Here is a 17,537-nt window from a genome sequence, read left to right as displayed (position 1 = left end):
ATGTTTTAATACGGGAGCTTCATCATGATAACAACTGTTGTCTCTGTGACAGCCTTGGCTAATCATGGCCTGTTTTCTTCTCCTGAAAAGACACCGGCTTGCAGCACGATGGTCCGATACAAACGCCTGCCGATCAGTCCAGAGACGCTTTGTCCTGGCCGTGATTTAACGCCTCCATCAGCGCTCTCACACAAAGTGTCTTTATCAGCAAGTCGCCTTATCCTCCACCCACTGATCTGCAGATTACAGCTTCTGAGGACGAAATGATGACTGAAGTAAACCCTGAACTTCCAACATCTGTGTGACTTCATGATGACAATATATAGACTCCAATATACACTAGTTGTTGTTCTCAGATCAGTGAGTCCACATCAACATTTTGATTAAATATCTAAAAACAGGAACTTTGTCCTGCCAAACTCGCCACACAACAAATTCTGCTGACGTCAGAGAAGAGAAGTTGGTGAAATGTCGACCAAAGACTGAATTCGGACATATGGATACATCCATAAACACATAGACCCACAGAAACTTCCTGGGGCCAAAACACCAACTTTATCTGAAAATTCTGCACTTTTCTCCATTTTGAAGGGCCAGTGATTATTCATTATTGTCACTCTGAGCAACTTTGTGTTAAATGGGGCAGGTTTTCAGTCATTGTGGGCCACTGATAGTCATTTTTAATACATTTTGGGCAAGTTTACAGTCATTTTGGACAATTCTTAGTCATTTTACACTACTTTTAAGTTATTTTGGACTATATATATATGGACTAAACATAGAATAGAGTGATTTTAATGAAATATCACTGTTTTAAGCCCAGATTTGGTTCATTTTCCTGACTGAGAAACATTGAAACATGAAATTTCTTCTGCTTTTGCAGTTACAGGCTGATAAACAATATTAGAAAGCTAATTAGCAATGTGACCGACAGAGGAGTCATGTATTAAACTGCATCTGCACAAACAGCAGCTTGTTGTTTCTTAATAACCGCAAGATAAATGTGTATAAATCTTTTTGTAGTCAGAAGGTCACTAAACATCTGGACCTTTTCACAGGGAACGAGGTCTGATTGGTGATTAAAAACACTTTTGTCTCCGTTAACACACAGCGCTGGGAAACACACCAGCATTCATTACTGGAGCAGCATCACATGAACCTGACTGGATCCAACCCAAAGTGGCCTTTCAGAGCTGCAGCAGTGCGGCAGTGATGGATGATTCCTGCTGCACTGAAGCCGACACACTATCCAGAGTTTCAGCAGCAGCAGCAGCACAAACCAGAACCGGGCTGCTGACTTAATGTACAATACACTACGAGACACAACATCGGGGCTCAGCAATGAAAACAAACAACATTTTGCATCAGTCTTTTTAGTTACAACAGTTTCTAAAATTCTTAAATTATGTTCAACCAACAAACTACATTGAGTTAATCAAAGGTATTTTTTAATTATTTGATGATTAGTGTCATAAACATACATTATTACGTTGATTAAACATAAAATAAGTTGTTTTAACTAGAATGTTTGAGTGTTATGTACTTAATTACCATTATGAAACAAGTTTTTAAGTTAAACTAACAAACTGTGTTGCTTCACTGTTAAGTCGGTAGGGGAAGCGACTTTAAATAGTGAAGTTTTCATTCAGTGCCCACAACTGACATTTAGTTCTAATCAACTAAGGCAGAAATTTGAGATTGAATTATACAATATTAAGTTGATGCAGCATGATGTGAACTCATTTTTACACACTGTTTAAAGAAATCTTTGTAATTAACATTCTGAATTACCTTAATTATGAACACAGGTTTTGTATTTTAGGTTGCGACAATTTGATTTTTCTATGTATTCGGCATACCTGGATAAGTTAGGATTGTGTGTTAGAGGACCTGCAGACTGAATAAACATCATGTAAAAAGCATTACAAGGTGAGCATCAAGACTTTTACAAATAAATTCCACTAAAGCAATGAATTTGTGAATATTTTCAGCTGTGATCTGACCAACAGGGGACTCGTGTACAGAGTGTATTCTACAGCTGCTCCACTTGATGGAATATGTTGTTCGCTTGTCATATTTAACAGTGAAATTTATCCATCCGACCCATAGTTTAGCAAACTAGTGGATAAAAATGATCAAGTTTCATTTGACAGACCTGTTTAGCTATAAAGTACTTTTTAAGTTTATTAATAATCAGTTGGAAATTTTTAATTAAAATTGGAAAAAGTCAAAAACGCACTAAATAAGACGTAACTGGAACAACTTCATTCTTAAATGTTTGTCAACTTAAAAACTTAAGGTTATAATTATGATAATTCAACATGCAACACACAACAAACACAAAACATTACTTTTAAATAACATGAAGAAACTAAATTTTAAGAGCATTCAACTTAAAAACACATTCATGCCGATGGAGTAAACTAAAGAGGAAAAGCTAATTCCACTAACTCAGTGTAGTTGTTGGTTCAACACAATCTTAGTCGAGGGTTATTTCATCTCAAATCATCAAATATTCAGAATAATTTCTGCTCTACCATCTATTTTTTTTTCTCGAATTTTCTATAGAATAAAATATGGATATTTATTTCTTAAATTTTACACTGACTATTTTGATTGATTATTGAGACATGCAGCTACATATGGCTCAGAGGACATCACTAGTTCACTTCTACATTATCAATTTCTTTTGTTAATGTGCTCGAAGATGGGATTTTTTTTCCATAATCAAAGTTTATTTGATCTACTTGTCCAATATGATGGATTCTGAATCAATGGCATGATGAAAAATATCAGAGAAAATTGTCTACTTTTATCTTTAATAGTTCCTGAGATGTTGGCATTCAAACAACCTCAAATGTCAACATGCAAATATGTGTATCCTGGAAGGCAAACTTTTACAGACATCATTTTTAATCAGAGATGATGGAGCAGAAATCCCCTGACAGAAGCACAGCTGCTGTATGAGAGATAAAATACTTTCTAATGGCTTCATACAATCACATGACTTTGAATCTTTAATAAAAGGACTGATATCTGGTATTTATCTTGACAGGCTCAGATATGTGATATTGTTCCTCATTGTTCCCGCTTCGAGGAACAGATGGATGTTACAGGAACCATCTGTTCTGCTGTAACTCACCAATAATACAAATATTCAGCAGATTCAGCTGCATCCTGTCTGTTGATTAATGAGAGTAAAGCACAGCAGCTGTGGGTTAGAATGTAGTGCGTTCTATTTTATATTTGATTTAACACGTTTTAGCTCAATCTGAAGATACATTCACAGAGAGCGTCATTCACTCAACAGGAAAGTTTATTCCACTGTTTTTCTAGCAGTGTAATTTTACTGTGGGTTCACCTTCATTTGGTCCACGATCATTTGTGGTCTTCACTTCACAGAGCAAAACAGAAAAATAGAAACTGATTAAAGGAAATTAAAAAAAAAAAAAAAAAATAAAAAAATAAAAAAAAAAACAAGACAGTTTTCTCACTTTTCTCATTGTTCCACTTGATTTTCAGTGTTAGTGGACCTAAAAAATGGAAACGTGCTGACTTAAACTCTCCAAGCCCCTAAAACACACCGGTGGGTCTGGAAGGAAATCTCCAAAATGAAACATTCTAACACACATACAAACTGTAACAACAGAAAGAATCATCATATTTTCAACTTTGAGGCAGAAATGTTTTTTTAAAAAAAAAAGTTTCAAGAAATATTTGTTGGACAACTTTTAGACATTTTGGATAAGTTTCTGTCATTTTGGTCAGATTTTGAATAATTTTGGAAAATTTTTCATCATGTTTGACACATGTTGAGTCATTTTGTAGACGCTTTTGTTATATTGGACAAATCTTTTGTTTCTTTGGACTTTTTTTTGTCATTTTGGAGAACTTTTTGGTTTTTTAATTTTTCATGTTAGACAAAATTTTACTCATTTTGGACACGTTTTTGTTGTGTCTGACAATGCTCAAGTCATTTTGGAGAAGTTCTGTCACATTTTACATATTTTCTGTCATTTTGGGAAAGTTTTTGTTAAGTTGGGCACATTTTGAGTCATTCAGGACAAGTTTGGTTTTGTTGTTTGAGTATTCAGTCAGTTTGGGTGAGGTTTTGTCATGGTGGATAAATTTAATTCAACACTAATAATAATTACAATAACAATCTGGCTTTTGTTGTTGTTGTTCTTTTCGATCAAATAAAGTGTAACAAGTTTTTACATGTGACTTTCCATAGAAATCTGTGCAATAAAAAATAGAGTAAAAGTAGTTTATTTCTTATTTTTTTCAGTGCAGCCCTGACGTGATCAGTTGGCAGATGTTGTGGTTAATGTGTTGTTGCTGCTGATACTGACAGTCTGGAAGATATTCACTGTGACGTTCAGCAGCTCTAAATGAAGCTCCGCTGCTTCATCCATTGGCTCTTAATTAGCGTCGGTTAGCCGTGAGAAGCTAACCAAACTGGGCCTGAGCCTCAGTTAATGAGGGCAGAGCTGATTAGTTTAAGTCCTGTGAAAGATTAACTAGATTCAGAGTGCTCTCTGGAGAAACGCCACCACGCTGGAATCTCTAATTAGTTTCTGCTGCAGAGCTTCAGAGCAAACACGTCCTCGCTGTTTTCTGACGTCCATCTTTCCGCGAAAGCAATCAAGCGCTGAGACGCCTCTCCGGCTCTAATTGCTCGGGTTGTTGTTGACCTCAAAAAGCGACGGCAGCCAACGGGCCACAGTCCTCAATCAGCTGGAGGGCTGTTCAATCAGCTCTCTGCATCTTTTCCATTGTAGAGGAGCCTCTGATTCCTGCATTCAGCTGCAAGGTTTCGGTGTGTTCTGCATCAGACGGCAACTTTAAAGTGTCAACTGGAACTCTGGGAACTTGCATTTTTAGTCTGTTATTGATGACAATAATCAACAGATTTATTCATATTGCTGTTGCTGAAATGCCCAAAAAGGATTTTAAAATGGTCCCAACTGACAGAACAATGTACACAATGACTTAAAAATTGTCCAAAATGTCACAAGAATTACAAAATTACTTATTGTTCGTCCAAATTGACCAGCTTTGTCCCAAGTGACTCAAAACTTGTCAAATATGACTAAACATTTGTCCATAGTACTGAAAAAATGCCCAAAATGACTCTAAACTCCAGTTTGCAGACCTTTTACATACATAAAAAAGCAGCTATATAACACACTGAAGGCAAGGGGGAACCAAAGAGAGGAATATGGACATTAATGGGGTTTTTGTGTGTGTGTATGTGTGTCTCTATGTCATGGCAGGAATACACTTTCCATTTCTGACAAAAATCTGTCCAAAATGACTTAAAATTTGTTCAAAGTGCCTCAAAACCTATGTAGAAAGATGGAAAATTGTCCAAAAACATTTTAAAATTGCAGAAAATGATGTGAAAATGACCAAAATGACCAAAAAAAACCCCAAACAAACACTAAAAGCTAGCAATTACTTAAATGTTGTTCACCTTTGACTAAATGTTTTTAAAATGACAAGAAAATTCCCAAAATGACTTGAAATTTGTCCAGAATGACTCGAAAAAAGCTCAAACTGACTTGAAATCTCACCAAACAGTGACAGAATCCTAAAGTGGTTTAACAACAAAATGTCCTACTCATTGTCTGTTTAACTGTATTTTAAAAGGCAAAATAAACACTAAAAGGGTTGAATGTCTTGCTCAAAGGACTTCACACTCATCTGCTGAGAGGACTGCCTTTAACAGAGAGAAAAACATCTGGAACCTTCTGTGATCAAACGTCATGTTAGTGTGTAAGACTGACCAGCTGCTGTTCCTCTGATATAAACTATGAATCTGTGCTGGTCTGTGTCAGCGTGCAGCTCTCTGTATGCGTCCACATGTTTTCAGCGTCGCATTAATGAGACATGGAGCTGTCTGAATGTGGATCAGGTCTTCAGCTGTGCCGGAAAAATGAAAAAAAGCTCCCTGCAGCTTCCAGCAGGTCACTGCACAGAGCAGTGTGAAGCTGATTTAACCAGAAAGAGCAGCAGGTTCAGATGATAACTGCCGGTTCATCACCACCACTGTCATACCGTAGTGTTGTCATTTAATACCCTGCTGCTACAAACATCAACCAGCAGACTGTGGTCACATGCAGAACCAAAACCCTCTCTTTTATAAGAATTGTACACATTTTACATTCCGTAACCATTACAGTAACGTACAGGCATTGATGAAGCCTGCAGAAAGCTGTACAAAGAAAAGAAGGATTCAAGAAGCAGAATGTGTTTTTTGTGTCTCTATGGGTCATGTTAACTTCTACACATCTGACAGAAACTTGTTCAAAATGGCTTAAAAATGTTCTGAAATGACACCAAAACAAAAGAGTCAAAGTTACTACATTTTTGTCTGGAATGACCAAAAATGTCCAAAGTGATGTCGAATTAGGCTCATAATTGGTTAAAATTACTAAAATACATCCAAAAGTATTGATGATTCTTTTAAAATAACAAAATATTTATCTGAAATTATTAAAAGAATTGTGCAAAATAAGGAAAAATGTCCAAACTGACTGGAAACGCGCCTAGAATGATTAAAGCGATTTTTCATAATGATAATAAAATGTGCAAAATAACTTAAACTTTGTCCCAAAGGACTCAAAACCTGCTCAGAATGACTCAAAAAAAATCTCCAAATTGACTCACACTTTTTCCAGAATGACTTGAGGATTGGCCTCAACTCAAAGGTCTCAACAATTACTCACAATTTGTCTAAAAGGATTCAAAATGTGTCCAAAATAAGTCAAAACTTGTCCTAAAATTACTCAAAATTTGTCAAAAAATGACTAGAAAGTCATGTTTGCAGGCCTTTGACCCGCACAGAGAGCAGCGATATGACTCCACAATAAGTGAACGTTATATTAATCAGATGCTGAACCCAGTTAGCTGATATTTAACCAGAGAAAGTGAAACAAAGGAAGGTGAACAGAGTGGAAGTGACTTTGAGACAAACTCGTGTCTCAGTAGTTTAGTATTAGACTCATAAAGCTGCTGCGCCTCGTATCTGCGGAGGTGTATCAGTCTGTGAAGCAGCACAAACAAACCTGTCCGGTTCCCACAGAGCCACCAAACTCCCCACCGCTCATTCATTAACAGAGGTCACAACCTGCCGCCATGTATGGAGGCTGCAGCGGCCTATCAGATCTCTCGGTATTTCCTGACAAACACACTCGGGCTAATTTTACCTCTGCCTTTTGTCTCAGCAATCAAACGCTGCACTCCTGTAGCGACGTTCGTTGACAGAACCCGAATTCTGCTGATTCAGCCACAGCTATAACCCCCACTGAGCCCCATTTAATAACCGGAAACTGCTAAAACAGAAAGAATCATCGGATTTTCTGATTTCTGACAGTCCTGAATAAATCACATCTTAGCCTAAAATCATATTCAACCAAAATCACTTTATTCTACAAGTCTTGTTTAAAAATTAACTAAAACTTTACCATTTGCTCAAACAACATTCTGTAAAAAATAAAAATAAAAAAAATAATAAAAAAAGACTGACTCAGCTGTGGCCAACAGTCATGTGACAAAAATGTTCAAGAGTGTTCGGTTGGACTGCAGGCAGTGTGTCCACAGAGCAGAGAGGAGACCAGGATAGAACGATTCGAAATTCAAAAACGGCAGAAAATTAGTCCAAACTCCCCCAAAAAGCATCTAAAATCATCAAACATGACCTAAAGTCTGTCCAGTGGATTAAAATTTGTTATAAAAAGGCCAAAGAATGTCCAACATATTTTTAAACAAATAAAATAAATAAATTGTCCAAAATAAATTTAGATTTTTATGTGTTTTCTGCCTGTTGTTGAGTTATTTTGTTGCTGTTGTGTATTTTTTTCCAGGTGTGTTTTCTGTTTCTTGTCACCTGATTTTGTTGTTGTTTTTTTTGGTTTTTATTTATTTTCTGTCTGCAATCAGGTTGTTTTGCAGTTTTCTGTCTGTTCTCAGTTAATTCCGTCTTTTTTGTGTGTTTTCTACAAGTTGGCAGATAATTTTTGTTTTGTTTTTTTCTGCATTTTCTGTCTGTTCCTGACTTTTTTGTCACCGTTGTGTCTCGTTGTGTTGCAGGACTCCTCAGAGCCTCCTTTGTTGTGGAAATGTGCTGCATCACTGACTGAGGCAGATTTTCCACCGTGTCCTCGGGGCAGAGCTCTTCCAGCAGCAGCAGCAGCCTGCTGTCTGGCCTGTGGACGCATCGATCGGCTCATATTTCTGGCTGCTGCTGCTGTGATGACGCCCTCAGCAACAATCAGGAGCTAATGTGGGGCTAACAAGGTGCTCGCAGGGGGCAAACGGGGCAGAAATCACTGGGAGGGATGAGCACGAACCTCCAAGCATCTGCAGCTTCACAGCTCAATCAACAAGAAAACAGTGAGAGCGGCGTGAAGCTGTCTGCTCACACTGATGCCTGGATGAGTCAGTTTGTGAGTCTGTCAGACTGTGTGCGATTACTGTGTCGCAGGGATCATAACGTGCAAGAACAAGATAAAAAGCTGCTGCATTTATTACAGTATATGTATGCAATAAGAGCGGCTCATGTGCTGATTTACTGCACCATTACCTCCTAAACGTCAGCTTTTCAGGAACTGAGCAGCTCTTTGTTTATCTCAGTTAATCCACGAGAGTCTGAACACCGTTTATGACTCCGAAATTACATCTTCAATGTGATTTTGCTTTGCTGCATTTTAGGAAGCCAGAGGCTCCAAACCCAAAAGATGAATTTTGAGTATCTTAAGGGTAAATACACCACAGATCAGTCCACAAACTGAATAATCTGAGTCTGTGCTTCCCTGTTTGACAGAAATCATTATCATTTAATCGTTATTTTGTAGTTAACAAAAATGATTTTTATTTGCTGCCGACTCAACTCTTCCTCAATACAGGAAAAACCTAAAATACTTCCAATGAACAGTCGTAAAAAACTTGACTTTTAGAAAACTAGCCACACATACAACCCACCCCCTCTCTCACCCCAACCAGTCAAGGCAGATGGCCACCTTCCCTGAGCCTGGTTCTGGAGTTTTGTTTTGGTTTTTTGACTCCACCATCACCGACTGCCCACTTTGGATTGCTGAGTTCTGTGTTTTTTTATTTAAAATTCATAAAGTCTTTACCTCACTATGTGTTGTGCTACGAGATGACATACTGTATGTTGTGAACTGGCGCAATAGAAATAAAATTAAATTGAATTGTTGAAAATGACTGAAAGTAGTCAAGTATCACAGTTTCTACTTTGTGAAGAGGCAAAAACTGTCACCTTTCTACCGGCACAATTGGATTTCATGTCCACTTATTTGTGTCAGAAATTGTGTTTTCACAAGAATAAACCTGGTTTCATGTTGGACTCAGTTATAGACGAGTTTGGGACTTGATTTTGATCTAGTTTTGAGCTGGTTTTAGACTTTTGTAGGACTGGTTTTCAACTTGATATTGGACTATTTTGGACAAGATTTAAACTTGGTTTTGGATTCCGTTTTAGACTGGTTTTGGACTCTGTTTTGGGCTGGTTTTGAACTTGATTTTAGATGATTTTGTACTGGATTTAAACTACATTTTGGGCTTGGTTTTAGTATGGTTCTAGACTGGTTTTGGACCTGGTTTAGAACTTGGTTTTGGACCTGGTTTTAGACTGTTTTGGACTGGATTTGGACGTGGTTTTCAACTCACTTTTTGACTGGTTTCTGACTCGGTTTTGGACTAGTTTGGACTTGCTTTTGAGCTGTTTGGGCAGCAGGTCTCACTTAGCTACTGTCTAAGTCTGTTACTTTTAGCTGTGCTCTGTCCCTGCACAAAAGTGATCAAATTCATTAAATAATCAGAATAATGACTGATTAAAAAAAAAAAAAAAATAGTGGTTTCTGGCAGAACTTTACTTTTTGGAGGAAAGCTGTGAGTGTTGTAAAACAGGGAAGAAAAGCAGGAATATTTTAATGATTTAAAAATCCTCCATTTATTAGGTTTTTACTGATCATAACAAACCTCAAGGTTACTGAGTTGGGAAGTAAAGACACAGCGAAGCCACACCTGCTGCCCTCCACGTCCTTTGTAATCAGCGACTTGGTCCGTGATAAGAATCACAGCCCGTGATTGCAGGTAGCTCAGGTGAGCTCTGCAGCACTTTGACCTGCTGTCTTTCTCTTTGTCATTTTCCTCTGAGTCCCTGTTCAATCCTGCAGCCCGAGCTCAGCAGGGGAGAACTGAGGAGGAACTCTGACTGAATCCTGATTACAGAACCTGCTGTAAATTATAATTACAAAACAGCCCTGCTGGAGCTGTGTGATCAGCAGGGAGACAGTGTGGTGTTTTCACAGCCGACGGGTTCAATCTGAAGGATTCTCCTTCCAGAATTTAATTACTGGAGGCAGGAGACGCTGAAAAAGGCAGAACTGCAGGCTGTAATTTCACACTAGTTAATAGCTGGTTTAAAGGGGATTTTTTTTCTACAAATGCAGCTGATTGATTAGTGCACTAATTACACACTACATCAACCTACAGTGAAGAGTTCTCACCTGGACTGTATTGATTTAAAAAAAAAAAATTCAAAAAAGGGAGAACTCAACCAAGGTCAATTGAAGGGAACAGTGGAAAGAAAAATGATTTGAATTCATATTGTTATTAAGACACCCACAGAGCTTTAAACTGTCTACAATCAAATAGCTGATGTTTGTTGTTAATGTCAACCAAAATGGGTTGGAAATTGTCCAAATGACTCACAAAATGTCCAAAATGGTGCAAAAGTGTCCAAAATGGTCTAAAGTGAATTGAAATGTGTCCAAAATTACTATAAAAGTATGCAGTGACTACAAATTTGTCCAAAATTAGTTTAAAATGTCCAAACTGACTAAAAGAAATTAATATCCAGAATTACTCAAAATTTTTACAAACACATATATGACAAACACCTGTCCAGAATTACTTGAAACTTGTTTGAAATGACTCAAAAATGGTTTCACGATTCATACATTTTCCAAAAATAGTTAAAAAATTTTCCAGAATTACTTACAACACATCCAAAATATTTAAACCTCTGAAAAAAAACGTACATTTTGTCCTAAATGATTTAGAAATCAGAAAAAAGTTATTTGAAACATGGCAACAAAAAAAATGTAAATTTGTCCAAAATGTCTCAGAATGTGTCAGATATGACCCCAGATTTGTCCAAAAGGAGTTAAAATTAGTCCAGGAGGAGTCACAAAATGTCCAAATCAGTTAAAAAGGTTAAAAAATGTCTAAAATTTTGTTGAAAATGCCAAAAATTGTCAGACATAGTTGTGACATAATTTGTGGACAAATAAAATTCAGTGACATGGTGTCTACTTTATGTGTTCTTCAGATTCCTGATGTAACTGAGCAGATTTTGCAGCAATCATTAAGCATCAGTGATTAAAATCGTTCCATCAGCAGATGGACAATTTTGGGTTAATTGACTGATCCATGGTCGACTATTTTTGGCATGCCGAGTATAAAAATGAACTCTGCCACAAAAAACGGACAGAACCTACAGCATCTGCACTGCCTTCACTGCCCATAGGACAACAGCAACACAGCAGACATCTGGACTCTGATGCCCTGTGATCTGTCTGTTGTTGAAGAGGTGCTTCACTCAGTTAACCAGTGAAACTCTTTATTTTTCATGGTTGCCATGGTGACGCCGCCAGCCGTGACGTTAAGTTGGAAAAGCTGAAACATGATTAACTGTCACACTGAGCTGCTGTTTAGACTGACACAATGGAGGCGGCTCTCGCTGTCAGAGCATCTTTGTCATCCGTTGACCTCTGTAGCTGCTGTCAGTCACCGCTAACAAAGCTCAAATACAGAAAACGTAGAAACAGAAGTCAAAGCTTCGGTGTGAGAAACATCGGATGTCGGCAGCGACCATGACAAACGTTTAGAGCTGAAGTCTGAAACCCAAAACCTGCCAGCAGGTTTGAAAGGCATGTTACCTTAAAAAGGAACAACAAAATAACACAGAAACTGTTCAAACAGAAAGAATCGTCACGTTTACAACTTTCTGACAGTCTTTGAACATATCACCTGTGACTTAGAGTTCCATCAGGAAAATAGTCAAATCTGAGCTTAACCATCCTGATGTTTCATCAAAATCATTCCATTCTTCTTTTCGGATTTCAAAATTTGCCAGAAAATGTGTTTGCATTGTGCAGATTTTATATAAAAACTAAAAATTCCTCCCTCCTCAGCGCAACCAATGCAAGACTTTTCAGAGAGTTTTCAGGTGAACTGCAGGCAGTGCTTCCACAGAGCAGAGAGGAAATAACAAGAGACTGACAGGAAATGAAGACCTACTGGATCTATAAAAATAAAAAGGAGCATGGCTTAAAAACAGTACACAGAGGAGCACGAAGTTGAAAGATACATTCAGCATGGTGAAACACCTTTCTACTGCTGATGTGCAGAGTGGAGTGAACAAGTTTGTAAAGGCTGTAAAAAATGGAAGCAGTTAAATATTTGCAGAATGTGGAGACAAAAAGTTCACGACGAGACACGAAGTGACAGAAATGAAATTACTAAGACGGAACAATTGACCAAAACAAGACACAAACTGGCTAAAATGAGACAAAAACATCCAAAACAAGACACAAAACATTAAAAGCAAGACCCAAACCCAAATCGTGACACAAAATGAAACACAAAACAGCAAAAACAAGACGAAAAGACAGACATTTCTGAGTTTTCTGTCCTTCTAGTCATGGTTGTGTTGTCTCTATAGAGGTGCAGGACTTTATATTGCAGTGAAAAATAAACACACAGTGACGGAAAATGTAACAGGAGCAAAAACCACAGAAATTACTGCTCAGTTGAAAAGCTTGTGAGAAACAGGGCTGCAGGTTTTGGGTCTGGGTATCCTTGGATCGTCTGTGATTCATTTGCAATGGAACTGGTCTTTGCTTAAAAAACGAAAATTTACTTTTGTGCATTGACATCTAGATGTTTGGCACATTTGTGTGTTTTTATCCACATTTTTGACACGTTCGTGAATTATGTGTCAGTTTTGGACACTTTCTGCATCAACATCTGGATGTTTGACACTTCTTATGTTATTTTGTAGGTTTATGACACATTTGTGGGTTTATATTCAGATTTTTGACACTTCTGTGTCAATCTTTGACACTTGCTCATTGCCATCCAGGTTTTTGACCATTTTTTCCATTTTAGTTTGGAGGCCAGGTCACGTGGCTTTTTCGTTTCCAAACAAAAACCGTCCACTGATACCCAGACCGTTGTGTTGCGGCGGCCAGACACTTACCACGGCCATCGTTCTGAATATCGGACAGGATCTGCGAGTAGTTGATGGGCGGTTTGTTCTCTTCGAACACTCGGTCCACCAGGCTGATGTTGATGCTCTTCAGTTCCGTGTACAATCCCTCCACAGCGAAGTAGCACGGCCGGTCGTCCACCTTGTTGTCGCTGAACATCAGGATCACGTGTTCCCGCCAACCGAACTGCTCGCAGATCCGCAGGGCAAACCTTCCCAGCTTCTTGTGGGTTGGGCCTGTGTTGGTGATGGATGGGTAGATGTTGCCGTAGAATGCCACGGCCGGAGCGCCCGCTGTAACCATGGGGACGTCCCAGTGGGTGGTGAAGAGGCCAACGGGGGAGGAGGTGTAGGAGCAGCCAGGCCCAATGAAGGCCCAGGGGTCGTAGGCCAGCTTCAGGTCCACGGCCATGAGCGGTGCCACTGACTCGGAGCAGATGCCGTCCTTGTCCTCGCTGTTCTTGAAGGCGTAGGTGAGGTGGTGGTCGGGCAGTAGGGTGGGGTCGGCGTTGACAGTTCTGACGGCCCGCTCCAGGGCGGGGCCGATGCGAGGCCACGCCCACGGATAGTCCGTGTTACTCTGCGGTAAAATGACGGCCAGCATGATGTTCTGCTGCGGCCGGCGCTCGTGGTGCCCTCGAGTTAAACGTCTCAAGCTACGATGTCGAGCCATTCGCCCAGACTCAACCAGAAGCAGCAGAACCAGCAGAGTGATACTGTTCTTCCAACAGGCCATCCTCTGCCCGGCAGCCAAATTATTGATCCTGTGAGCTGCAGACACAAAATGAAGGTGTTAACAAAACATGCAGAGAAAACACTTCCCTGGCCAGTAAATAAACCTCCAAAACTGTTTTTACATCTGTCCAAAATGACTCTGAAGTTTTAGAAACCATTTATTTCAGGTTTCAGGTTGCAGCACGGTGGCTCGGTGGTTAGCACTGTCGCCTTGGAGTTGGAAGATTCTCTGTTCGCATCTCGGTGAGGACACCCGGGATCTTTCTGCGTGGAGTCTCCATGTTCTCCCCGTGCAGCGTGGGTTCTCTCCGGGTTCTCCGGCTTCCTCCCACAGTCCAAAAACATGTTGAGGTTAATTGGTGATTCTAAATTGTCCGTAGGTGTGAATGTGAGTGTGCTTGGTTGTCTGTCTCTAAGTGTAGCCCTGCGATAGACTGGCGACCTGTCCAGGGTGTCCCCTGCCTTCACCCTGAGTCAGCTGGGATAGACTCCAGCCCCCCCCCCGCAACCCTAATGAGTATTAAGCGGTGTATAGATAATGGATGGATGGATGGAGTTCTTATCCAGTTACTCACTGACTAAACAGCACATTGAGGACAGTCAGAGCTGCTGCGGTTCACTTCCCTGAAATCATTTTGTCCACGTCAGTGTTGGAGTCGTGGGAGAAAACCTCCCTGAAGCTCTGCTGCCCACCTCCAGTCTATAAACCTGTTTGATGAAACTGCTCCAGCGTCTCAGATTTAATCTGCCTCTGAGCCTCGCCTGCATTCGCCCGCCGATGACAAGCTTTTTGTCTCCTCACAAAGTGAAGCGTCCGAGAAAATCGTCTTAATTAAAGAGACACATTCGACCTGCAATTTCATGTCTGCAGCCTGTCAGAAGATGAAAAGCTACAGTGGAAGCTGTGAAAGGAGGCTAGGACACGTCACGGAGAGCATGTCTTTTCATCTAAACTGTCAATTTCACTGACACACACACACACACACACACACACAAATTTAAAATTAAATAAATAAAACCACTAAGAAACACTGAACATTCATATATGTTTAAAAAAACAAACAAACGATGAAATACTGTAATGAAAAACAATGGAAAAATTGTGAAATTTGCAGCTAATATCTGTAAAATAAAGATATTTTTAGCCTGTTGCAGTGGAAAAGTATGATTTTACAGTCAAATGTGATAAAAGAACAAATTTGTAAAAATACTGATTTTTGATGTGGACCATATTTACAATTTTAACCTGTTCTGTGTTTTTTACAACTAAATTATAACATTTTTCTCCCTTGATTTATTCTGTATCATCTGTAATTTCACAAAACAGGGGAAAATGTGGAAAAAGAATTTTAAATACAGTAAATAATAGTGTCATTTATGGTCAAACACTGCAAAAGAATTAATTATCTTTTATATAAAAATATATATATATTTAATTTTTTTAATGTGAACATTATTTGCACTTTTGATCAGTCTTTGGTTTTTTGATTTATTTATTTTTTAACTGTCAACATGTAAATTAGTACCTTTTTCTGTGATTTTACTATATTTGATCTCTTATTTATTAAAACAGAACATTTGTAAAACAAAAGGTAAACAGATTTTATAATTGTTCAATCTTCAATATACATATTTTTTCTTTAAAATATGAGCAGATATCAGTAAAATAATATTTTTAGCAGACTTAAACACATTTACAGTTAACAGTCAACATGCCAATCAATAATTTGTGATTTTACAAAATAGTATCCGTTACATAACAAAACACAGAAAATCTATAAAGTAACATTTTGTTTTCAAATATGATTTAATATGTTTTAATCATTAGTATACATGGCTTTTCTGTCAAATAACAAATATCTGTAAGACAGTGTTTTTATTAGATTTAAATCTTTTCTTTGTGTGAATTCACAGTTAAATGTTAAAAAAAAAGATATTTGTTGGGGACATTATTACAGTTCTGCCTTGTTTTCCAAACCTTTCTTTTTGTAGGGATGTGAAAACCACATCTTAACATTTCTAAATTACAGCCCTGCACACACTAAGAAAAGCACATGAAGGGGATTGTGAATGATTAAAAACTAAAATAAATAAATAAATATTATATGAATAGCTGACGTGACAATGTTGCATCAACTTAATATTGTGTGTAATTTGAACTCTACTTTCAGCGTCAGTTAATTCAAAACTAAATGCAAGTTGAGGTCACTTCCTGAGATTGTCTAGATAACTTCATTTTTCTTATCCTTCAGGTCAACATAAATTTAAATTTGTGTGGTTGTTGCTTTCAGGGTTTAAATATTGTGTGTTCAAATACACAACTCCAGTTAAAAAAACTTAAACTTGTGTTTGTGATAACAGTAAATAAGTACACAATACTTCAATTTAAGTAACTTGATTTTTTCTGAGTAATCAATGGAACACTTTGAGTGATTTAGATAAATATTTTATTTCAACTGTTATGAGTTGTGTTGATATCATGTTGCATCAACTGCATAACAGATTGTAGATTAACCTCATTTCTGCATGAGTTGGTTTAAAATTAAATTCAGTTTGTAGTAACTTAATGAAATCAGCCTGATGACTTTAGTTTTCTTCACCTTGGGTTCAGGATCTCTTCTTCCATGAGAGTGACTTCTAGATTTTTTTATTTTTTTTTTAACTGCTAACTTAGATTTTTCATAGCCATTGTACTTCTAGCTGAAATCTACTTTCTAACTAAATATTTCAGTAAATCATAAAAAACACACCTTTGGGGAGGAAAAGCTAATTCCTCCACCTCTATGGAGTTTACTGGTTGAACATAATTTCATTAGAAGTTGTCTGAACTCATAAATATTGATGCAAACTGTTTCAGAAGCGTCTTTATTGTTGACCTAAACATTACTGCTCAGAGTTCAGTCTCTGCTGGCACTAATGAGCCTCCATACTGGGATTAATCTGCTGCTTAAAAGCATCGCTTCCCTCCGGAGAGAAACACGCTGATCAATAATCCTCTCAGATGTAAATCAATACAAAAATCCTGATACCGTGGTTTAGGTCTGCTGTTTACCTCAGCGGGTGTCTGCTTTTCTCTTCATGCTGGGAGAAGCTAAACCAGCTGACCGGCCACAGAAGCACCGGCAGCCCGGGGACAAGCACCGGCAGTCCGGGCAGAGGAAGCGCAGCGCAGTGCGCACGGCTCCGGCTCCCGTTGGTCCGCTCCTTCTCCGAGGAAACGTCTCAAAGCGCCTCGTTACACCGTCAGAGACTCACATGAACCATCAGTCGCTGTGTGACTTCCAGACGCTGCGTCCTGTTGCGTTTTAGAGTTTAATGATTCGTTTTCTTGTCAGTGGAATCAGCCAACTTCTCCCAAACTTAGACTAGACAGACCTGGACGCTCCTCCTGATGTTCTCCAGCCTGCTCCAGACTATAATCCACAGCGTCCACAGAGGAAACACACCGAGCTGGGTGCTCCGCAGGTGGATCGAGTCCTGCAGGTAGAAAATCAGCCCGACA

At 38.6% G+C, this 17,537-nt stretch overlaps 1 protein-coding gene across 1 annotated transcript in view; it reads right to left on the bottom strand.

The window, feature by feature from the left end:
- Positions 1–17,143, bottom strand: part of LOC103373005 (atrial natriuretic peptide receptor 1) — a 74,769-nt gene extending 57,626 nt beyond the window's left edge. The window contains exons 1-2 of the mRNA XM_008302793.1: positions 17,088–17,143; positions 13,292–14,071 (exon numbers count right to left, since the gene is read on the bottom strand). Coding sequence (XP_008301015.1) covers positions 13,292–14,036 — 745 coding nt within the window. The 5' untranslated portion in view covers positions 14,037–14,071; positions 17,088–17,143. The remainder of the gene's footprint in view (positions 1–13,291; positions 14,072–17,087) is intronic.
- Positions 17,144–17,537: the final 394 nt, after the last annotated feature.

Source organism: Stegastes partitus, unplaced genomic scaffold, assembly GCF_000690725.1.
Source record: "Stegastes partitus isolate 25-593 unplaced genomic scaffold, Stegastes_partitus-1.0.2 Scaffold1881, whole genome shotgun sequence".
NCBI classification, from domain to species: Eukaryota; Metazoa; Chordata; class Actinopteri; family Pomacentridae; genus Stegastes; species Stegastes partitus.
Note: the sequence above shows the minus strand (reverse complement) of the source record. Positions and strands in the feature narration are given on the sequence as shown.